The 25,011-nt window shown below is 40.4% G+C and overlaps 1 protein-coding gene across 1 annotated transcript in view; it reads left to right on the top strand.

The window, feature by feature from the left end:
• Positions 1 to 25,011, top strand: part of MAST4 (microtubule associated serine/threonine kinase family member 4) — a 371,265-nt gene that overhangs the window by 164,883 nt on the left and 181,371 nt on the right. Inside the window, exon 4 of the mRNA XM_069963543.1 lies at positions 22,417 to 22,448. Within this exon, the coding sequence (XP_069819644.1) occupies positions 22,417 to 22,448 (32 nt within the window). The remainder of the gene's footprint in view (positions 1 to 22,416; positions 22,449 to 25,011) is intronic.

Here is a 25,011-nt window from a genome sequence, read left to right as displayed (position 1 = left end):
TCCTGGCTTTGCTCCGAGTCTGTCATGTCCTAAATGGAAATGGTCAATAACTTACAGACCTCTTGGGATACTTGTATATGGAGAAATATGGAAACCGCTAGTGGAAATTCTAGTCGAGTGAGGAGCCTTTAAGGCGTAAAAGGCATTTGCATGTCTGGTTTAGAATGACAGTCTTAAGATTTAGTAGAGGTAGTTCACCCCATCATAGGAATATATTGACAGCGGTGACGGTAATTAGGAGCTGTGGGGAGTTAAGATATCTCACATCATGTTAAATAGTAGGATCTGCCAAGTGAAGTACCTCTATGTGATATCAGGGAGTCTCTCAGCACAACGTACATGTCCATTTTGACATGTCCTTCACGTAATTATATCCTATATACGCTGGCTGAGATTTACATTTGGAGGAGTACATGTATCTTCTGGACAGCCTTAATAACCTCTGGGTAGTGATAGCACCTTACTGGAATATGAAAGAGTTTATTATTATTCAGGAATACTGTCTACCATCTGAATCTCCATTGTCGAGTGACAGCGACATCTTATGTGGCCTATGGAATGTCTGTGTCCTTTGAGGTAACGATCATGAATGGCACACTTTTTACGTGAGTTGTCAAATTATTTCGGAAACTTTCAGAAGTTCAGTATTTTTCCTTGTAAAATGAAGAAATCAGTTCAACCTTTTCTACTCATCAACCGGAGTTGCTTTTCTTCTTTTCCTTGGACCGCCCCAGTATACAGCATTTTTGCTGCCTGTTTTGTAATCTATTTATGCTGCCTCTGTACTTATATCGTATCTAGATTGCTTTGTAATTGCTGCTGACTACAGTTTATGATTCTATTCACTATACTGTTTAATTCATACTATTTTCAGTTTAATGTCTTTTTTATGTATCGACTGTGTTGCTTTTATTCGTCTGTCACTAAACTAATGTGATTTTTACCATCTGTATCCTTTTTTTTTTTTTTTTTTTTCTTTTCTTTTTTCTTTATGCTCATTTTTTTTAAATCTCCTGTATTTTGCAAGTCTTTGGAAATTACCCGTGCATAGAGCGGCGCCATACACGGGAACCAGATTGAAAAACTGACTGCGGCACCGGCTTGCCCGTGACGGCACCGTTCTATCCCTGTGTCAGATTAAAGAGGATGTACCTGATGGTACATCCTCTTTAAATATTATATATTTAGCCATTGTCTCACCCTTCCTTTTAAAGTCCTCAAAATTAATAGCGTAAAGGTAAATTGCCCCATGCAGAAAACTGTCTATCAGCAGTTTTGTGTTGGCAGAGACTTCAGAAGAGAAGGATTTAGGGGTAGTGCTTTTTGCTAAATTAAGACACCAGTGCAACCAGGTAATAGGGAAAGCTAATCGTATGTTGGGCTGTATAGCTAGAGGTATAAACCAGTAGGAAGAGGAAGATTGTGATCCCGTACAGAGCTCTAGTACCAGCAGCCACCAACTGAGCCCGACAGACCCTATTGACTTTAATGAAGTCTGTCAAGATTGGTGTGTGTGGGGGGGTCATGTTTGTTTTTCATTTTAGAAACAACAATCTTTGCATCCATGTATAATCTTTTTTGTTCTATTGCTTCATATGCTTCAAAGTTTGAAAGTCATCAGAATTAAAGTTTGGTCCTTCCTAATCATTTATAGTGTAATACCAATATAGCTGGTATTAGAATTCATATTGTAGTTGTCACCCGAGCTTTTCTAGTTTGCAAAATTGGTGTATATAGTAACTTTTATAGAATAAAGCATGAAGCAAAGGTCGATCTATTGACGTACAGACTGGCAGATCAGTCAGTAAAGGGGATGTTTTATAAAAACAACCTCCTGGTTTCCAGGCCAGCCCAGTAATCATATGATGTTGTGGTTACTGGTTCTGTGGAATGTCCATGTAATCCATGGAAGCATTGGTCCAGTTGAGTCTGTACTTGACATTAGAGGTCAACTCAAGGGCATAGTTGTTTTTATTTTATTTGTTATATTTCTTGGATAAAAGTGGTCTTTAATTTATTGAAGAGATACAAAAACCTCTTTGACCTTTTACTTATCAAAAGTATTGCATTACTTGCATAATTTTGCATCTCTTGTAAGGTGTGTTCCATTATTATGTTGAGGTATTCAGACAGCTTAGCACTTGTGTGCTTTAATAATTAACTGGATGTTTAACTTTTTTTTCCTTGTATAGACTTCATATTTTCTTCTAAGTTATGCATTTTTCATAGACCAAAGTTACAGTAATTTTCACAATTTAAAATTATGCCCTTGAGGATTTATGCGATGTAGATGAAATGTATTATTGAAGAGGCAGTAAAGGTCACCCTAATAAACTCGCACTGAAGCATGGCTTTCTGCATAGTCCATTTTTAATGGAATTTTTGTCCTAATATTTATTGTGAATGCTTTAGAAAATTAACAGATTAAATTTACATCGATGCTGAAATGACTATACGAAACTCGGGCGGAATAGATAAATTCCATTAATAAGGCATTCATAAGTTGTTGGATTGTCAAACACTGATATAAAGCTAAAACAAAGAATAGATCAGTGTATGTAGAGTTATAGATGATGTTTACATGTAGTCAGTCTGCCTAAAATGTATTCTATTATGGTTGTATACCAGTTTATATGCACATGTAAGTTTCCAGTCCATTTCTGGGGCACAGAATAGGTAAAAATTTACATTTTGTGACCCAAAAAATAGCCATATCTTTTCCAATGCGGATCATCAGTATAAATTGTTACTTACCCAGCACACAGGCTGTGGGGTCAACGAGGTGGTCCCTAGAGCATGCATGCCTTTCTTCTTGCTTAACCGCTCTTCTGTTTAACTAAGCCCCAGGGTAGCAAGGAGAGAGGCATTGTAGGCCTAGGGCATGGGGTACTCTAGGCCCAGCCTCTTTCACCCCATGTCGCCAGAATAAAAGATTTTTTTTTTACCGGACTACTGGCAGCAGGAGGTAAACAAACCCTGGCACTAGGCGTGGAGTGAAACAAGATAAGGAATGGTACCAGTAATTTGGGGGGTGGGGGGGTGGGGTGGGGGTGGGGGGGTGTTACAGATTCACTTTAAAATTAAAGTGAATCTATCAGGTGTTATGCTTTGAGCTCCAGTGTCAAGGAGGTGTTACTAAACCATACCATGCCTCCCCACCCTCTTGCCTTGACTCACATACAGGGTTTAGTGCTAGAAGCTGAACCCTGTACATCAATCATGCAGGCTGCCCATGCCATACCCCATTCTATGCACATGCAGATTCCGCCCTCTGTCTGAAGAAAGAATTGGTCTCCGGGGGGGGGGGGGGGGGGGGGGGCAGAATTTGACCATAGAATGAAGTTTATGGGACCGGCGGAAATGCGCGCAAGGGTGGTTGACGTGTCCAGATTCCTTAGTGTGCACATACCCTCATGTGGTACGATATTGGTGTATTTCAGCACATAAAAGGTACCTACCATTCAATGCATTATAACGTATTCGATTTTTCTCCAGTTTGGAAACTGTATCCTGCCACATGAGCAGAAAGTTAGGTACCTTTTAATGTGGCACGTATTTTGTGCTGCAAATAGTCCAAAATGTGTCCCTTGTTTGTTACTGCTACAGTCCACAAACATGACCAAAAGTCAGCCCATAGGGTATGGAAGTGGGCAAATGTAAAAGTCTGAAAGTGTCAAATTTACAGATGTGTTTTTACTTGAAACGTAAACACTTTGAGTAAATTGAGTAAAATAAGACTCAGAACGGTTTTATGCATAATAACCTCACTAGTTTTCTTATTTGAACTGTTTGTTCTTTAGCTCGTATACATATTTTTTTCTTCTTTTGTTAATGTGTGGGAAAAGCAGATTTTTTGGCACAGTGATTCCAGACATTGCTCATGTGCCTTTACCTTTCTAAATACATTGCGTCCCAAAGGACAGAGCGGTTTATCTTCATTTAAAAGCAGCAGACACGGGAGTGCTTGGACTCATTTCCTTAGGATTCCTGTAAAAACGAATAGAATTAACACGTTCCCTCAAAGACGGATAGTTTCAATCATTCCGCAGGCTTCCTTTGTTTGTACCTTTCTGTTGTCAGGTTTATCTCCAGTTTCCTCTTATTCTGATTTTGGCTTTTGTTTCATATGGCCACAGAGATGTGTTTTTTTCCTCTCTATTCTTTTTTTTTTTTTTTTTTTTCTGTCTGGTCATTGCTGCTGGAAATACATTGACAATATGAAAAAGTGGCTCCAAATAGCAGTCATTTCTATAAGCGAATCAGGATAAATGGCTTGGTCGGTAATAAAACAGCAGCACCTGGTTCATTCGGGCTCACAGAGGAATGGAACGATCTGTTTGTGGTGTGGCAGCTCCAGCGCAGAATAAACAGGGAATTAATCATTTTGGGAATATGTAGGTGTCCGGCAGTCTCAGGAGTCGCGGTCTGTGAAAACATTCATTGGGTGATACTCTCCACTGTTGTCATGTTGTATTACACTAATAGAACTGCAATAATAGACTGGCTGATTGGAGAGATCACCTCTCCTGCGAGAGAGCAGAAAACCAATCAATATGCAGTCTGTGGAGGGAGATTGGGTGTATCTCATGTTCTGCAGTCAATGTGGATTCTCTTTATTCTTTTCCACACTCGTTCAGACAAGTAAACAGGTGTTTGTAGCTCATTTCATGAACCTTTTTTTTTTTATCTTTCTTTCCAGTAATCTGGTTTGTCATTCATTAGCTCTTCGCTCGGTGAAAGGTTCTGTATAGTATTGTAAACTGTGTAATGAACTGAAACTGCAAGTATAATAAGACCTTTCATCTTAGAGTGTAACGTTGGGAATGGGCAATGTAGTTTAGGGGGTATTCTGAGTTATAATTTTTTCTTTTTAATGTGCTTGGCTTTGTGGATAACATAAGAAAGAAAACTTACATACTTACCTTCCTCACTTCTGCCGCCATTCTCCCATTGCCAGTCCTGCTGCACAATACTTCTGTTTGGAGTCGGCGTATGTCGACCATCAGCGACTGAGTAGAGACACAGCTGTGGCTGCTGATTGGCTGAGCGGTCAATGCTAGACACAAGACGGGCTATAGAATCGGGCCAGATCCAGCAGCAACAAAGGGATTAGTGAAGGTAATCATGGGAAACATCCTGGAAAGTCCCATACATACTACTTTTTTTATTATTATTATTATTAGACAGCAAGCAGGGCTTCTGTCTCCATCTTAAGTTGGCCAAATGGGAATCGGACACCAGGTCCTTCTATTTTGAATGGTCACTGTCTGGACCATAGTCCAGACATAGTCCAAGTTAAGTTTTGATGAGGCTTTCTCTCTTCTATGTATTTTACAGTAAATTGGAAATGAAGGCACTTATGTTTTGGACCTGCACTCTACTAATATTTTTTACCACAATCTCTTGGGCTATTGTTTGGATCCTGAAGATGTTCCCACCGCCAAAGTATGAATTCAAGCAGTTCAGATAAATTTCTGGAAATAAGGCTGTTAGGTTACATTCACACATTCCTTAGGTGTGGACCCATAGCTATGGACAGCCTATGGGAAGTGCATCTGTAGGTAGCCATAGGGTTTCCACAATGCATGGAACTATTCTATACAAAATAGAGATCTATGCCACAATTGCGGATCCGTCCTAGGACCTGCCTGTTATTTTCACAGCCCTGTAACACATACAAAACATGTGAATGGGGCCATTTAAAATAAATGGGTCTCTAGTGTTGCCAGTAATAATTGGTCTTCAGTTATGGGCGCACTATGGAACATGTGAATATAGCCTTATTTTATGCTAATCTTTGCCGATCTGTCCATTTTCTGGTGGAAGCTATCATCAACTACCATACCTGTTACCAGCAGCAGATAACCACATAGCTATAATTTTATAGGGTTTTTTTCTTCATGAAAAACGTGAGCATATTGCCTTGTCAAGCTGGCAGTATGTGTAAGATAACTATTTTGGCCAACAGATGTCTCTCCCGATAGCCGCCACACACCTATGTATGATCATGTATGCATAAATACCGTAGTTGTTTTCTTTGTAAGGAAAGGGGGGAAAAAAACGCTGCCCGAAGTATCTTAACTCACTGAAAAGAAAAGGATGAGGGAGTTTACATCCAGCCTGCCCGATTATTATTTGCCAACATTATAGACATTAAAGTCGTCTAGCCCCACTGATACATTCCCCACTGTAGACCGCCTCCACCGAGACAGATTGGAGAGCCTATAACAAGCAGAGGCTTGGGTGCACCCTGGCTGTCCTGTTTTTATCAGGATGGCCACGGTGACTATCACTCTTCCCCTGCAGAAGCCGCCTATGATAAATGTTTAGCTGGGTACAGGAAAATTAGCCAGCACTCTTGGGAGTAGATTCCCATATGCTACAACATACAAAAGATTTCCTCATCTCTTTAAATGTTTTTGAAGGTCCATGGATAAAAAAACCCAAGAGAACTGAAGTCAAAGTCTATTTTACTTGCTCAGCGACGTGAAATCCTTTTAATATGTATTATAATTGATTCTTGCAACTCATGGGACAATTTCACACAGCAGTCGTGGGCGGGCAACAATGGACATCAAAAACGGTGACTATAGTTTGTGTGTGATAAGAGAATATTAATAAGTAAGGGGCAGCTCTATGCCTTGTACGTCAGGCAATAGTCCTGATACAAGGCAAGTATTTCTCCGATAAGTAGGTATCTGTAGTTATAATTACATAATTATGTAGTTTTAATTACATAATTATGTCGGCGCATTTATCGATTTCATTTGTATGCCACAAGCTGACTTTAATCAGATCGGTAATGGTCCTATATAATAGTCTATAGTGTATGCATAGAATGGAGGCTGTCATTATTTACATGGCAAGAGTTTGCTGTGGTAGGTGGCTATTACTGCCTATTGGGTCATAAGTGCTTTAGCTGCTGGTACGGATCTTTGGGGTAATTTATATCAAACCACCAAATAATGTAATGTTATACGATGTGTCCAGCATTTTCAGTTGTGGCATTTATATGTAGCTTAGTGACGTCCAAAAACCAAGTGGCCATAAAATGAACTAAATGTTCACTCATTAATCGACCAAATCCTTTTATTCTTGTGACATTCTCATTGTGGTGTTACGTCGCCAGCCCTTCATACTCTACTTTCGAACTTGAAACTGCTATAGATGAACCAATACTTGACTATATTGGTAATGTGCAGTGTCTAGTGATGAGCGAACTTGCTGAACATTTGGGTTCATCTGAACTAACCCGAATACTTGGCATTTGGCTGCCTGAAAAGTTGGATGCGGTACTAGGGAGTCCTGGGAAACATGGATCGAAAGCCTACTAGACTCAAGGGTCAGATGCTTAAAAGAGGGCTTTTATTATTTAACCAGATTGATTTTTATTTTATTTTTTTGTCGTCTTTTATACATGTTGAACTATACAGCGTACTGTATAAAATGTTACACTACAGAGCCCTCACAAGCGCAAACCCTGCCATTCAAAGACATAGCAGGCGGTATTCTGCGCAGAGTTCGCGGGCGTGAACGAATCCCTCCTGATATGTTTTTGAATGGGAGGGTTCGCCTCCGCTCTGGGCTCAGAGAATTGACATGTCAATTCTTTGAGCCGAGAGGTGCGCAGGAGGTTCCCGGCAAGATCTCCCGGCCAAATCCATAGTGTGAATGGGCCCTTATACATTACTGAAGTCATGAAAGTGATGATATGGCCCTCACAAAACCCTGACCTCAACATCCTCCCTGCTGAATTCTTTTAAAAACTGTGTGCATGTTAGAAAAACCGATGCTGTTCCGAAGGCAAAGGGCAGTCACACCAAATACTGATGTCATTTAGATTTCTCTTCTGTTCATTTACTTTACATTTTGTTCACTGATCAATATAAGCCATTAACACTTCTATTTCTAGGCACATTCCTCCCGTGCAGCATTTTTTTTTCCATGGCTACCTAAAACTTTTGCACAGCACTGTACAAAGAGAACCATTTCAGATAAATCACTGTATGGACCAAACAGGGGCTCTTCAATACATCAAGAATGAGAACTTGTATGATTCTTCTGCCCTCACACGCAGCTTTCTGTTCTGATAAATGGCCACATTAGTCTTCTGTCTACAGATATGCACAATATCTTGGCATTGTATGAATCTATCACAACACTGATATTAGTCATCCAAGACTTGACTGTCAACATTCAATGGCGCTTTACTGGAAGCACGCTGCCTCTTCTCTGTAAGGAGACCAAAGACCATCTTACCGGCCATGCCCATATGGCTCTATTGACATTAGGATTCAGACAATTTTAATCAATTGTAATGGTAATTAGCTAGAAGCCCAGATGATTAAAGACATAAGTAGAAGGCTTTGTTCTCATGTTCAGATTTTTAAAGCCAAGTTACGTTTATAAAGTAAAATTAGTTTTAAAAACTTACAATTCTCCTCTTTTAATCCACTCTAACTGGTGAAATAGAAAAACACTTTTTTAATGCGAACTCTGTTTTTGCTCCTGTCAATTCTTTGAGCGGAAAGACGCGGAGGCATGAGAGCCCTCCTATTGAAAGACATAGCAGACAGGACGTAGTGTGAACGGGGCCCTAAGAGACAGCTTTTATTCTGGCGGCGCTGGGTCAAAGATTTTTTTATGACTTGCCTTCCTTCTTTTTAACTACGCCCCAGGGGTCGCAAGAAGAGTGCAGGCTGCCAGAACCAAAGCGTTTATTTACCAAAATAACGGCGCCTGGGGGGAAACAGACCCCAATACCAGGCATTGATTACATTAGACTATGGAACAGTACTAGTTGGTTGGGGATGGGTACAGATTTGCTTTAAAGCAACTCTGTACCCACAATCTGACCTGGGGTCCGTTTGGCAGGTGATGCAGTTATTGTCCTAAAAAACAACTTTTAAACTTGCAGCCCTGTGCCCAACGGCCGGGGCTTAGATTGTGTATGCATTAGGCTGGCACAACCTCTGTCCCTCCTCCCCGCCCTCCTCATCATTAGGTATGCTCCAGGCAGATTGTCTACTATTCCTTAGCTGTGTGAATACTGAACATGGGCTGGATCGTTAAACACCTGTTCAATGTTCTGACAGGAGAAAATGTTCCAGTGGCATTCCTAATGATCAAGAGGGTGGGGAGAAGGGACGAAAGGGTGGTGCAAAGTTAGGGCACAGATACTCTAAGCCCTGGCCGTTGGGCATACGGCTGCAAGTTTAAAAGTTGTTTTTTAGGACAATAACTGCATTACCTGCTGAACGAACCCCTGGACAGATCTTGGATTAAAAGCAGCTATCCGAAGGTACAAGTGGTTTGGGGGGGTCAAATTGTGGGTACAGAGTCGCTTTAAATTGTAACATGTATATGATTATCATGGTGTAAACCTCAATCTCATAGAAAATTTTTGAATATCGGCTATTACTTACTAATGACATACAATAAACATGACTTTAATGAATCTATTAATCATTGACATAGAGGTCCTTGTATGTAATTCCTCAAGCATATGGCTATATCCTGGCCCTGTAAAACCACAGGGCACCCTCCCACTTTTAGTTCTGGAGAAGAATATCTCTAAATGTGCCGCATTGTTTAAGCCACCAATTGCTGAGACACAGCCCCTGCTGATCTGTAGTAAAGGGCTTACGTACAGGGGTTATCCAGCCCTCCAAAAACATGGCCACTTTCCCCCTACTGTTGTCTCCAGTTTGGGTGGGGTTTTGAAACTCATGTTCATTGAAGTAAATGGAACTTAATTGCAAACTGCACCTGAACTGGAGACAACAGTAGGGGGCAAAGTGGCCATGTTTTTGTAGCGCTGGATAACCCCTTTAAAGCCTATGACCGAGCTAGGGATTCATAATTATTGGTGATTCTCTCCAAAGAAACTTTTTTCTTGGAAAATATTGTGTATTCTATAATGAATTGAAGAGTAGATTTCTATTGAGCAGTCGTTTCTGCCACTTCATGGAAGACCTGAGCGCACATATGGTCACGATTACAGCTCTGCACCGCGGCACTTGGGGGATTTTAATCATATTGGAAACACAAAGTATTTGTAGCAGTTTTTACCTGCGCTCACAAAGGAATCATTTTGTTCTCGGGTATGAGGCAGTGAATTGGCCATTTGATGATTTATCCCTTTTGTTTAGACGGGTAATGTGAAGGCTCGTCTCCGCGCTACCCCTTGACACATTTCACGTGGCCTACTTCCTACTGACAGCTGGAGAACTCTTCATTGAACAATTTGTCAAGGGAAAACTGCAAGGACCAGCAGTGCTGAATGATCCCAAAAAGAGGGCAGCAAACTGTCAAGCTTTTCTTTTAAGAATGTGAAAAATAGAACATCAGATTATTCTCGGGCAGCTTAACAAAAGAAATTTCCTGGGAAGCTTATGAAATAATATGAAGACTCAAGCTGTTCATTTAATGTTTATGGAGTATGTTATAGTACTATACGGTATAATGTCACTCCGTGCGTCTGTGTTACCAGAGATACTGAAATTTCGCAGTTCCAGAAAAAAACTATTGATATTTTGCCATCTTTCAGAACACCCATAATAGAATTAGAGCAAAGCAGACAATTAGATGAGTGGCTGGAACTATAAATATAACAATGGAATGAAAAATTAGTTTTGCTATCATTTATTTTGGATTGGGCCAGTTTGGATCCCTGCTTACTGGTGAAGCCTTTGCAACGGTTGGCCATATAGCAACCAGTAATGTGTAGTGTAGAACAGTGAGATTCACCCTGTTGCATTCCAGCTTCCAGATTTTTGGGAGTTTTTGATTTGTTACAGGTTAGTGAACCCCAGTGCAGAATATAGAGGGCTGTGCCATGGATATAATGCATACATGCATGGAAAATGCCTGGAAAAGTTGGAAAATGTAACTGAGCAATCTAGTTAGAAAAAGGCTGTATTGCCGGTTGTCACCTTTTCTGGCCATATGGCTTTTAGATATCTGCAAAATGTGGTGGGTAATTGTTCATGTAGATTAATACACCTTTCATATGTAGTAATGGAAAAGATAGCAGGAATGTTGACAGGACTGATGATTAAGAATGGGCTGGAAGAAGTGTCTGGCTGGACGCTTCTCTACCTGGTTCACGGCTAGAGACAGCTACTAAAGTAAGTCTATGGAGCTGTTTTCTACAGCAAGCTGGGGGAAGCTTGTTCTAACAGACTCCGACTGATCAAAACTTTTGACATACATTGAAAGGTGTGTTTTGTTTTAGTTTTTTTAAGTGATTGTAACACTTTGAAATGAATAAAATATTGTAATGTTGAATACTAGAGATGAGCGAACTCCGAGTACATTTGGGTTCATTCAAAACTAAACTCTCAGCTGATTACTGGTGGCTGAAAAAATTGGATACAGTCCTAAGGCAGCCTCAAAAACAAGAGTACAACCATAGGCCCTAGGCTGTATCCATGTTTCTAGGAGCTCCTAGGGCTGCATCCAACTTCGGTTTTAGAGGAACTTGAACGTATTTAAAGTTTGCTGCCAAACAGATCTTTCTGTGCAACAGAAAGATCGGTGTCCACTGTAATTGATGCATGTTAAATAGAGATGAGCATCTGAACCTGGAAGTATCTGCATTTGATTACCAGTGGCTAAAGAAGTTGGATGCAGTTGGATGATACTTTTACACGGAGCGATAATTCAGCCAATCGCAAGATTAACGATTCCGAATAAACGATGTGTTTAGACGGAACGATATATGGTACGGGAGAATCGTTTTGCGATCATATTACGATCATTTAAGCCTATCTCATACATAGCTTAAATCGTTGAAAGACTTTACACGGAACGATCTGCGAATTTTGTGCGAACGATTTGAGAACTTGTTGAAAGATCAAAATGAACGATTTCTCGCTCCTCGCTTGATCGTTCGCTGTGTTTACACGGAACAATTATCGCTCAAATGCGATCGTTATTGTGCAAATTCGAACGATAATCGTTCCGTGTAAAACCACCATTAGACTACGGGAAAAACATGGGTACAGCCATAAGCTGTATCCATGTTTTCTGGCACTTCCTTAGGGCTGCATCCAACTACTTCAGCCACTGGTAATAAAATGCCAAGTCTTCTTAGTTCAGATGGACTTGGGCATGCTCGAGTTGCGCTCATTTATAGTCTTAAATTGTTCTTAAATTCTAAATGTGAAACTTTTTTACAAATTGGGCATTGTCACTTCCTTATCCACGGATTGCTCTCTTTTTCACTAAGCGATGCAAAACCTGTTCTATCCACTGCCGTTCCAATAGTGCCCTGTCCCCAGCTGCTTACCACCTCCTGGTGATGTCCCAAAGTGCATCCAATACTGTTGGAGTGTTTCACTGTCTGTGGCCAGTGAGTGTTTGTGCATCACAAGGAAGTGGTCAACAATGGGGCCTGCGGCAAAATGGCAGTGCTGGAGGATGAAGAATCCCTTCAAAATAGGGTACAACCGGTTTGATGTGTTCGTATCAGGGCCTAAGAGCTTCAGGTTACATTCCTTGATTTGTATGTCCTCTGACTTGGGGACAAATCATCATGTATGAAGGGTGCCGTTGAGGTAATCCGTATTTTTTGCTGGCAAAATTAAGGTGATTTGTATTTTTGGTAATTTTAAAAACTGGGTCCACAAAAATTACGGACGCTCCCTTAGAATTGCAGGGGTGCTGCAATTAGACGTGTCCTGTTTTTTTGCTTCATGGATTGTGGATCTGTAAATCTACGGACAGTGTGAAAAGCCCAATAGAAATGAACGGCTCATAAATTTGTCCAATTATGGACCTAAATGCATAAAGTCTGTCATTTATAGTTTTTATTTGATTAATTGTAGACCCACTTTATGAGGTCTGGATATTTGGGCTACCTGCATCATGGGATTGGCCCAGCTTCGTAAACGACTGTCATCACTGTTGAAGTTTCTAACGTGTGACTAGCTAAAATAATTTTATTATATCGTTTGGTAAAGGCTGGCTACCAAAGCATATCGCATTTAGTGGAGCTTTTGAGAACAATTTTAGGTGAGTAATGTATACGCTATTTCAAGCTATTGAAGTCAATTTTGACTTTGTATTTTCCCTTTTGTGTTGCGTAATGGCACATAGTGGAAATGAAATGGCTTTTATAGAAATGCTTCTTATCCATTCCTGTGGGGGATATTCTCCCCGTAGTGTCAGAGGTCGGCAGAGAACTGCTTTACCATGCATTACTGTGCCTCCCGGCAGTAGACGCTTTAATAAACATTCATCACGGAGATACTAGGCGCACAGTCTTCTAAATAAATGCCTCGCAGATAAAGTGTAGCTCCAAACTCTGAAGGTGCAGGACTATTAGAGCCACCCAGCAGCTTTTAATGTTTTATTGTTTTAACATTACAGCGGTGTAATTATTTGTAGGGCCTTGGGTTATAGCGGTTTGCCCCATGTCAAGTGACTTTCAATTCTTCCTTCAAACGACATGACAGGGTCATCAGATTTTCTTGACCTTATTTGGCTCACGGAGTTGACAGAAAGTGGATATTCAGGCTGGGGTATCCATGAAGAAATAGCCAGATGTGAGAAGGAAATATGTCTTACTAACTAGGTTGTCTTTTCTCTGTGACAGATGACATTGTTAGAGAGAAGGGAATAAATGACATACTGTATACAGTGTCTGTATGTATATCAGTTCTCACTTTACATTAGGAAAATTTAGTCAATTTGCACTCTGAGAGAAGTTCGCAGATTTCGGTGCAGGATCTTTGCATATAGTGTATTGAAATCTGCAAGAATTCTTTTTTAAATTGGAAATTCAAATTCACGTTCAGAAAATCTGAAGGGAAATGTTACTACTTACTTATTTTATTGATGCAGTTTTGATACGGACACCGCATTGGGCAATCATTGAATTAATCTCTTGGTTCGACACTAGAGATGAGTGAACCTCGAGCACGCTGGGGTCCATCTGAACCCAAACTCTGCATTTGATTAGCAGTGGTCTGAAGAAGTTGGTTGCAGCACTTAAGGCCTCCTGGAATACATGGATACAGCCATTAGACAAACCCAACCGCTCTCGAAGTTTGCTTATTTCTATTCGGCACCGACGTACTGGGCTAGTGGGCCGTAATGACAGCATGGGCGCGCCACAAGGGAAGGCATGCCTCTCGGTGATGTCATGGTAACACAGAGCTTTGAGTAACGTCCTTTTCACAAATAGTCAATGATGACTACTTGCGAAAAGGACCAGATGACTAATTGGCGGTAATTTACATAGAGCATGGGAGTTTACAAAAGAAAATGTACCGATTTATACCGGGAAAGGACGCAGGGTATATGAACATGTTTGGGAAGTGTGCTGGGTGATGCATCAGCCAATTTCCTTAACGTTATAGGCATTTTGTTTACTGATTGGTTTCCTTGAATCTCTACTTCAGGATTTTTTGTCAATTTGTACATTAAACTTGTAAATAAAAGGGCTTACAGAGAAATTTATCAAGGGCTTTGCGTCTATTTTTAGTTAAATAATTGGATTTTTCACCCAATTTTGATCAAAGTTCTATTTATGAACCAGTGTTCGAGTGAATAATTTTTAGATGCAACTTTTTTTTTTTTTTTTTTAATCTGCCTGTTTTGAGTATTCACCCAAAAGTTTGGATTATCCGGGATAAGCACACAATTTATTATTTGCGATTTTATAAAAGGTCGCACAAACAGGTGAAGGCCTATGTCTGGTTAGTTCCAGGGGAATATGTTTACACAATTTTTTTCAAATTTTGCTGCAACTTTTTACTTGGATACATTCACTATGGCAGTGCTACATTTTAATAAATCATTCACAAGATATTGGAACAAAATACACACTAATCCTCATTAGAAGAGTCACACACATTAGACTCCTTAACTGCCCCCCTTAGTGCTTAGTCGTGCCTCTGCCAATTTGTTTTAGCAATCTGTGTTGCCCCCAGCCCCCCACCGCTTAAAACTTCTGACATGTCACTGTGACATTTCTAACTTTCTTAAAAATGATAGGTGTCCTTTCATAATTCTGTACAATGAAGGGGATATTTAATTTCACCAGGTACTACAGTTTGCCATAAAAAAAAACCTGATAGAGATTGCTTGTAATTTTTATGTTTCCCAAAGTTTTCTGTGGATTTCTACGGTAACAAGCCAATCATTATGGAAATGTTGTGCACCGAAGGCATTCATCTCTGTTAGGCAATAAATAAAATTAGAGAATGAAAAATTGTTTGAATAAATAGCAGGTGCACAGAATGAGCTTTTCCGTGCTCACTAAATGACGGGGACTAGGACAAAAGTTGGGAAAGGTCAAAAGAAATTGGAGAATTCCAAATGTTAACTATTGCAAATGAAAGCAAAATACAAGAAGAAATTATTTTATTCTGTTCTGGATAATGGGTAATAAATTTGAGTATAACCTTTTCAGAGAGAAATTTCCAATTGAAAGCCTTATAATATAGCAGTGGATTCTAAGAATTTTGTTCTCCAACCCCCCCTCAAAAAAAGAAAAAAAAAATATTTGTGTGTGTATATAGGGTATGTATGTGTATGTATTTGTATTTTTGTGCGTATAAGACTACTTTTTAACCCAGGAAAATCTTCTCTGAAGTCAGGGGTCGTCTTTTACATCGGCTGTCGTCTTATTGGGCGGGTGATGAAAAACTTTGGCCACATGAAGGGCAGAGCAAGCTGCAGGTGTCCGGGGTTAGGACTGCAGCAAAGCGGTGCAGGCACACATGTGAGATCTGAGAGGCAGAGAAGAAGCTACAGTAATACCGGTAGGATACAAGGGCGGGAGAAATAGGTGTGTTTTTCTGGGCACAGCGCCACTCTACCCTCTTTTTTTTTTTTTTTTTTTTTCCATACCCCAGACGCCTGCAGCTTCCTCTGCCCTTCGGACAGTTGCCGCATACAAAGGGGATGTGGCGGTGGACGCTTTTGAGCTCCCTTATAGCCTACAATTGTACCTCCTTCTGTGCCTCTCAGATCTCGCTGCTGTTAGAAGTTTTTTATTAATTTTTATTTGGTGTGCATTGGAAGAGGGGTAGTCTTATACAGAGAGTATATCCCAAACTCTATGGGGTAGATTTATCAAACATGGTGTAAAGTGAAACTGGCTAAGTTGCCCCTAGCAACCAGATTCCAATTTTCATTCCTCACAGACTCTTTGGAAAATTTAAAGGTGGAATCTGATTGGTTGTTAGGGGCAACTGAGCCAGTTTCACTTTACACCATGTTTGATAAATATCCCCCCTATATTTTTACTGGAAAAGTTGGGGGTCGTCCTATACACCCAGTCATCTTATATGGCGGACAATACGGTATACATGTATACTAGAGAAAAGCTATTTGGAGTTCGAGTCTAGTTGGGAGTTCAAGGTGTTATCCTGGTAAAGCAAAGCTAAAGCTACTGGCTGTATCCATCTTGAGATTTTTAAATTGAAGTAATTTACAAATATATATAACTTTCTAACACCATTTGATTTAAAAAACCCTTCACCCCCCCCTTCACTGGCGTACCGCTGTAAAAAATGTTTTGTTTAGATTACAGGTCTCTTTATTTTGTTGTTTTATTGGGTTTGTTTGGAGTTCATTACAAAACAATCTGAGATCAACTTTTAACCATGTAAAAACATGTAAGATTTCCATTGAGTAACCTTATAATTCAGTCTGGGAAGCAGCAGAAGAAACGAGTCTGAATATGAAATTGTCAGCTTAATGTTGAAATATTTCCCAACATGTTTTCCAGCAAATTGATCTTTTAGCCACTAGTGTCACAAAGTGCTGCGGAATCACCCGGATCCGTTTCATTGAAGGATTACCGCGCATCATCGGTAAACGTTACAATCAATAACCCAAGGATGTCTGCAAACAGTAGAGAAATATATGGCTTTGTTTGTTATTTAAGCGTGTGACGTTTATGTAACGTTGGAGAATTTATGTAGCTTTTATGGCAATCTAGACTCTGCTTATTTATGGCTATCGATGTTGGGCCTGACGTTGTTTGTAGTGTTGTCGGCTGCTTCATCGGACTAAACAGAATATACGGTGTTACTGATATTTACTATGTCATATTTAATTTTATCAAAAGTAAAATGTGATTATTCCTGGCATAATTCACTATGCTTTATTCCCTCTTTAATATTGGTACTAGCCGGATCCTGGACGCATACAGGTAAGAAGAAAGCTATTCCAAGTTGTCCTAGGTTCACATTCTTAGGGTGCTTTCACACACACCGGATCCGCAGTGGTTCCGCAGCGGATTCTACAGTGCGGATTTAATGCTGTGTTCATTCATTTAGTCAAATCTGCTGTGGATCCGCAGCAGAAAATCCGCTGCGGATCCGGTAGGTGTGAAGGCACCCTTAAAGAGCGTTTTCAATGTAATATTTGCTCACTATACAGGTATACCTCTAAGTTTTTTTTTTTTTTTTTTTTCATCACCTATTGTTAGTAAGTTATACAGATTTGTAAATTAATTTTATTTAAAAAAAAAATCCAGTCTTCCAGTACTTATCAACTGCTGTATGTCCTGCAGGAACAGTGCTCTTTGCTGCCATCTCTGTCCATATCAGGAACTGTCCAGAGCAGTATAAATCCTCACTATAAAATACTTCTACCGCCAGTATGTTACTAACGGATCTATTACTAATGTACTGTCAGTTGCACGGTCGCTAAAGGGTGAATTGTGGCCACAATGTTGCATCAGTAATGTTCTATCACCCTACTATACCCCACAATGCTCCAATCCAAGCTGTACGTCTTCATTCAGTTTCTTACAGTTTACCCCACTTGGACACTATTCTATTGGCTTTTACATACTAGGCACTTTATTAATGGCAAGAGACACAGGAACCCTTTAGCTTATGTTGGTCCCTGTAGCTATGACTGACTGTCCCCACACATAACATAACACATCCTATCGCATCGCTACAGTAATTGATTGGTTATTAAATTTTGGGTTTTAAAAGATTTTTGAGTTTTAAAACAACAACACCTGAACGCCCTAAGGCCTTCTCTAAGCTATAGCACCAAGGCTATTTAAATTTATGTGCTTTGATCCTTATAAGCTGCTGTCATATTGCTTAGTAGGTTGTTTTGAGTCCCTCGATACATATAGTTATTCTTTGCTAATTGATGGAATTGATTGATGGATCGATGGAACCTTTGCATGATTAATGTGGATCAGAGGACATTGCGGTATAGTGGTGGTTATTGGAATAACATTATCATTATTATTGGTCACAAATTATTCTGTTGTTACTGTACAGCTGACAGATTGGTAATAGAGTAGTGCATTGGTGGTATACTGTTTTATTTATATGGAGTCGCACCAAAAGGGATACCGTCCAGAGTCATGAAAACCAAAAGAACGGTATGCCAATGTATACAGTGACTTATATGCACTGGGTCCAATAAACGCAACAGTCTACTAGGAACTATGTTTGGTCCACTTCTAGCTGTGTACTGCTGTTTTGCTGTGCTTGCTACCCACCAATATACATCTACATAGCATTCTGCAAAGCACATGATTCTTTATAGAGAACATGGAAGAAAAGACTATTGTTTGCAGCAGGGGGGAGAATATTATGGAGCCAACTTTGAGAGTAAGGTTTTTTTGCCAAGTTCTATGTTACTACCATCCATAACTGTTTGCATTTAAAGGGGTTATCCAGCGTTAGAAAAACATGGCCACTTAATTCTAGAACCACTCTTGTCTCCAGTTTCGGTGCAGGTTTTGCAACTCAGCTCCATTGAAGTGAATGAAGCTTAAAGGGGTTGTCTTTTTCTTTCAAATGAACTGATATCAGAAAGTTATATAGATTTGTAATTTACTTCTATTAAAAAATCTCAAGTCTTCCCATACTTAGCTACTATATGTCATGCAGGAAATGTTTTATTTTCAGTCTGATACAGCGCTCTCTGCTGACATCTGTGGCCGAGACAGGAACTCTGTCTCGGTTTTCTATGAATCCCCATAGAAAACCTCTCCTGCTCTGGACAGTTCCTGTCTCGGCCAGAGATGTCAGCAGAGAGCACTGTGTCAGACTGAAAATAAAACATTTCCTACATGACATAAAGCAGCTGATAAGTATAGGAAGACTTGAGATTTTTTAATAGACGTAAAATACACATCTATATAACTTTATGACACCAGTTGATTTGAAAGAAAAATATTTTCGCTGGACAATCTCTTTAATTGCAAACCACACCTGAACTTGGAGGCAAGAGTGGTTCTGCCTCTGGAAGAAAGTGGCCGTGTTTTTCTAACGCCGGATAACTCCTTTAAGTTAGGCGCATCAATGAAGGTTTGCTAAATTGTTGCACCATGTATGCTTTTTTCCTGTGGTTTTTTTTCTGTTTAAAGGTTTCCTTGAATTAAGAAAATTGACTAAATACGATGATCTGTGTATCTAAAATCATGGATCATTTTTTTTTTTTCGTCCAGACTTAAAACTGACGCCTTTTGGATGTATCAAAACATCTTTAGGGTGCGTTCACACTTATCGGATCCGCAGCTGATTTCATTTAATTAACTGAACACAGCATTAAATCTGCACCATCAAATCTGCTGCGGATCTGCTGCAGATCCTGTAGGTGTGAATGCACCCTTAGTCATATCTAAGCAGCCTATAGGATTGTTTTTTTTAGAGGTCAAGAGCATTTTTCCCCCCTTGTTTTAGGCATTGCATTCTTTAGGATCCTTGGGTGCCCTTACTGCTCCTGATCATATTAGATGGTTATTGATATTTTAAAAATTCTCTGCTATGGCGGTTTGTGGAAAATTTGATAAGCATGTTTAAATCCATCATACCTGATTATTTGCTGATATTTCTGGCAGCAACTTATTCACCTCCTACCTATCAAGAGGACATGCTGGATAGGTTAAGTTCAGTATTGGTGTGAATGGGAGAAAGGTGATGGTTGGATAAAATTGAAGGTGGAGGGGCTTTTGTAAAGGCCCTTTTACTCGGGCCAATGAAGTACCCCTTACGAGCACTGATCAGAGATTGGCTCTCTCACAAGTCTTAAAGGGGTACTTCGGCGGGGGGGGGGGGAAAACTACGTCCACTCACTTCCCCGGTTCCAGTGGCGGGTCCCGCATCGCGGCGCTCCGGTCCCCGGTGGGAGGCGGAATCTGAGCGGACTTGAAACGGATCCCGCCTCCCTCACTGACTGGCTGAGCGGACCTGAGACGCCACGTCTCGAGCCCGCGTCAGACACCAGGAAGCGGCCGGGAATCGGGGACCGGAGCGCCGCGATGCCCCCCCCCCCACTGGCTACCCCTTTAAAGCGACTCTGTACCCACAATCTGACTCACCAGGTAATGCAGTTATTGTCTTAAAAAATAAAATTTTTAAACTGGGCCCGTGACCAACGGCTGTGGCCTAGAGTGAATATGCATTAGGCTGCACAACCTCTCTGTCCCTCCTCCCTGCCCTCCTCATCATTAGGAATGCTCCAGGCAGATCGTCTCCTATTCCCCACCCTTGTCCGCCCAGCACATGGGCTGGATCGTTAAGGACCTGTGCAATGTTCAGACAGGAGAAAATGTTCCAGTGGCATTCCTAATGATGAAGAGGGTGGGGAGGAAGGACAGAGGGGTGGTGCAAAGTTAGGGCACAGATACTTCCGTTGGGCACAAGGCTGAAAGTTTAAAAGTTGTTTCTTAGGACAAAACCTGCATCTCATGCCGAATGGACCGCGGGACAGATATTGGAGTAAAATCAGCTATCCGAAGGTACAAGTGGTTTGGGGGGTCAGATTGTGGGTACAGAGTCGCTTTAATCAAATGAGCGGCAACGTGAAGAGCAACTTTATGGTAGTTGTATAAATATTGCTCTTTGCACAGGAAAATTTCTTGGTGACTACTGGTGTTTTTAATTTCCTGCACAGAAGATGGGATCAACCAACAAATGAGAGGGTCACCACCTGTCGATAATTTGCCTTTGTAAAAGACCCCCAAGTCTTTGCCCAACCATCAGTTTCAGCTAATAACAAATGATTTTGCCCTGCCAGTAAATCTGATGAAAATGTCTGTAGCTGAACACATGAGAATATTTTTTCCCTTTTGTACTTGTAATTTCCTATTGGATATTAGCTAGTTTTTGTATGTTAAGTTGTCCCTCCTCTTCATTTATTGTACATCATTGCGTTGGTGCTGGATGGTATATGTTATATATTGTATTACATGTATATGAATAAAATAGTCTACATAAATTATGGTCACAATAAGAATATCATTTGCTGAGCCTTTAGCATAGTTGATTCTAGGGCATACCTAGTTGACCATACCTCATGCACATGACAGTATTTAGTATCTGTATAACCTACAAATTGTACAGAGCTATTATATGGAACTCATAGGAGCCTATGGGGCTATACTGTACCTCTATATTCTACATCTTTACACGTTAGTGAAAAATTGGCTGAATCTGTTGATTTTTGGCAGGATTGGTTGACTGTCTAATGCAGCGGTGGGGAACCCTCGGCCCTCCAGCTGTTGCAAAATTACAGTTCCCATCATGCCAGCTAAAAGCTTTGGCTGTCCAGGCATGATTTGTAATTTTGCTACAGCTGGAGGTCCGAAGGTTCCCCATCCCTAGTCGAATGTGTACGGCGGCTTCCTTACAGTCTCTAAACAGATGAAGTTAGGGAAGAGTAAAATTGGCCATGTTTGACTTTAGCTGCCTGACCCTTTTGTTGTTGGGAGTATAAACCACAGCCAGAGGCGTCTGCTTACTGTCCCTTTCCCTGTTCGGAAAAGGCACCAGCCAACACCTTTCGTACAGAGCCATATATCTCTTCTGTATGTATCCAATAGAAGAACACCGTATCTTGCTCCAGTCCATCAGATGCCACTCTGCCAGTATTTTACCAGGGCTTCCTCTTGCGGAGGTTTACAGACTTCATGTTCCACCTTACAGGCTCTATGCTAATACTAACCCAATGACTTAATAATAGGCTTTCTAAGCGTACTTTATATCTTTCATCAGTTTCATAGGAACCTGGGTATATTAGAAATGACACGTCTCCTTTGTGTGGTCTGACTTTACTAGTGCTTTGGGGTTCAGTATTGATTCAGTCCACAAAAAGAATTTACAATAAGTGTATAAGTTTTATGGTGTTTGCTGCAGAAGCTGACCTTGGCGAGACAACCAACAAGCCAGCTGATCAGTTATCTCTCGCAATGTACGATAGAGCGTCAAATATATTGTTTTTTTTTTAAATATAGTGCAGGCAGATTAAAATTTAGACCCCCCCCCCCCCCCAATTGTAAATCATGAACATATGCAAACTAAACTAGAAGTGTGCAGTTGATATATTGTAAATGGGGGGTGAATGTCTCTTTTATTGGCCTTATTCACATATTGGTGTCTTTCCACGTTTTAACAGAGCATGTACTTTGTTCTCTTTCAGAAAGAACTGAGCCTACCAAGACGGGGAAGCTTGTGAGTAAATGAGATGAATTTGTTGTAATGTCTCCTGTGAAGACTGACATTGAATTCATATTGATGTTTTATTCATGGAGCCGATATTGGCGGCTGAGTTACCAAACACACACTGTATGCAAAGTTCAATATTACAGTTCCTGTTGATTGGTATTTGCTTTACTTGTTTTATGGCGACAAAAATCAACATATAGCCGAGATATGATAAACGGTAAAGCATACGACGCTCTCTTGTTAGATTGTAATTTGTGTTTTATTGATTGACTCTTGTCCTCGAATTCTCCTTGGCAATTAGCTGAAGAGACATAGACTTCCAAACATGAGATATATATATATATATATATATATATATATATTAGATTAACTTTCAAATGTTTTAAATTGGATTTTTACAAATTAAACATACAAAACTATAGCCCGAGAATATGGGCTAGTAAAGAAAAAAAAATTATTTTGACATTTTTATAAAGAGTTGAAAACATTGCCTTGTATAGGGTGATAAAATACATGATACCTGTCTTTTAGCTGATGGCTGTATACAAAGTTATAAAATCATGTTTACTTTCCAAGCTCAAATGTCAAGCAGGCAGTGCTGAACTATGATGCATGTCCCCCTCCCTTTCTCACTCCCTCCCTTTCTCACTCCCTCCCTTCCAAGGGAGGGAGACCCGTGTGCTCAGCTCAGCCTCTTTGACACTTAAGCTTGGCAGGAAAACATGATTTTACAACTTTGCAAAAAAGCCATCAGGATGCTAAAATAAAAAATACCGATCAGTTATCTGCTCATGTCAGCCAACCCATGGAGTGGACACATTTCCTTTTAAGATTTTTTTAAGATTTTTCCCAAAATTGACACCACACCTTTCCATCGGTTGTGTGTGATAGTACAACCTGGCTTCATTCACTTTAAAGAGTATCTGTCAATTAGATAGCTGTTAGGTCAGGGAGCCACCTGGTACTTTTCATATATCTGTCTGTGGTTCCAGAATACTGATTCTTCTTACCATATCATAAAAGCATTTTCTAAGAGGCTTTCCTGAGCTTCTAAAATGGAGCAAGCTGTATCATCTCCTCTCTTCCCTCTCCCATACCTGACCCTGCTTCAGGTGTCAATCAAGCAGAGAGAGGGAGAGAGGAGGCATTCTAGCTTGTAACTGTTCAGGAGCTTTGGAAAGCCTCTGACTATTTGTGCCAGTGAATAAAAGGATGTTTCCACATTCTGGAAGCACAGCTAGATATTGTCCTAACACCTTTCTAGCAGCAGTTTGGATCATGAATTGCAGCTGACTGATTCCATTTAATGGAGCGGAGTTGTAATGTCACAAATAAACAAGGACAGATGTGGTGCTGTTTTTGATTCCTGAAAAAAACCTTTAAAAAGAATTCTAATAAAGACTGGAATTTTCTTGTGGAATTTCTATTGCTCTAATTTCCAGTAGATTTAAGCAGTCGAGAGCAGCTGGAATTTCCATGTTCAGCATGAATAGACTGGTGGAGCATCCCAACTCTCTGTAGCCCCAGGAGCTGCTGGTTTCTAGACTTCCACTCTTGTGTTTAAAGGGCAAGAGTATTCACGTGATGTCTGTTGTTGCAGAGATATATAAACACACTGCAGACTCATCTGAGTGGGTCTTTCAGAAATCCTTGTACATGCTGACATATCTTACGTTACAATGTGAATATATCTTTACATTTTCATTGTCAGGTTTTTATCTTTTAATGCGACTCTGTACCCACAATCTGCCCCCCCCCCCCCCTAAAAAAAAAAAACTGCTTGTACCCTGGGGTCCGTTTGGCAGGTGATGGTTATTGTCCTAAAAACACTTTCAAACTTGCAGCCCTGTGTCAAATTGACGTGACCTAGAGTGTGTGTGCCCTAGGAGTACACCGCCTCTTCATCTCTCCTCCACGCCCTCTTCACCATTAGGAATACCCCCCAGGCAGAATTTCTCCTATTCATCACCTGTCTGAACACAGGTGCCTTAACTGTCCAGTACATGTGCAGTGTTCAGACAGGTGATGATTAGGGGAAATCCTTCTAGCGCCGTTCTTAATGATGAAGTGGGCAGGGAGGAGAGATGGAGAGGCATAGTAGGCCTAGGGTATAGACATTGTAGGCCACGCCAATTTGACACAGGGCTGAAAGTTTAAAATTAGTTTTTTTAGGACTGCATCACCTGTTGAACGGACCATAGTCATCCGACGGTACATTTGTTTGGGGGGGGTGGGGGTGGTGGCAGATAGTGGGTACAAAGTCGCTCTAAACATGGTCAAAAGAACATGTCTGCAAGTAAGTGCCCACATAGCCCACAACCCTGCTTGACTTCAGAATGTTTTTCATGGTTTCTTTAAAACAAAAACAATGAGCAATGTTTACGTCATATATGTATATATCCCTTAGGCTAGGTTCACACTGCGTTTTCAGCATCCGTTTAACGCATCCGTTTTTTGCAAAAAACGCATGAAAAACGGATTGCAAAAAACGGATTCATTTGTGTGCATCCGTTTTTCTATTGACTTCCATTATTAAAAAAAACGGATCCGTTTTTTTTGACGGACCAAA

The sequence above is a fragment of the Dendropsophus ebraccatus genome, chromosome 3 (assembly GCF_027789765.1).
Source record: "Dendropsophus ebraccatus isolate aDenEbr1 chromosome 3, aDenEbr1.pat, whole genome shotgun sequence".
NCBI classification, from domain to species: domain Eukaryota; kingdom Metazoa; phylum Chordata; class Amphibia; order Anura; family Hylidae; genus Dendropsophus; species Dendropsophus ebraccatus.
The sequence above is the reverse complement of the archived record's forward strand: the minus strand, read 5'-3'. Positions and strand labels throughout refer to the sequence as shown.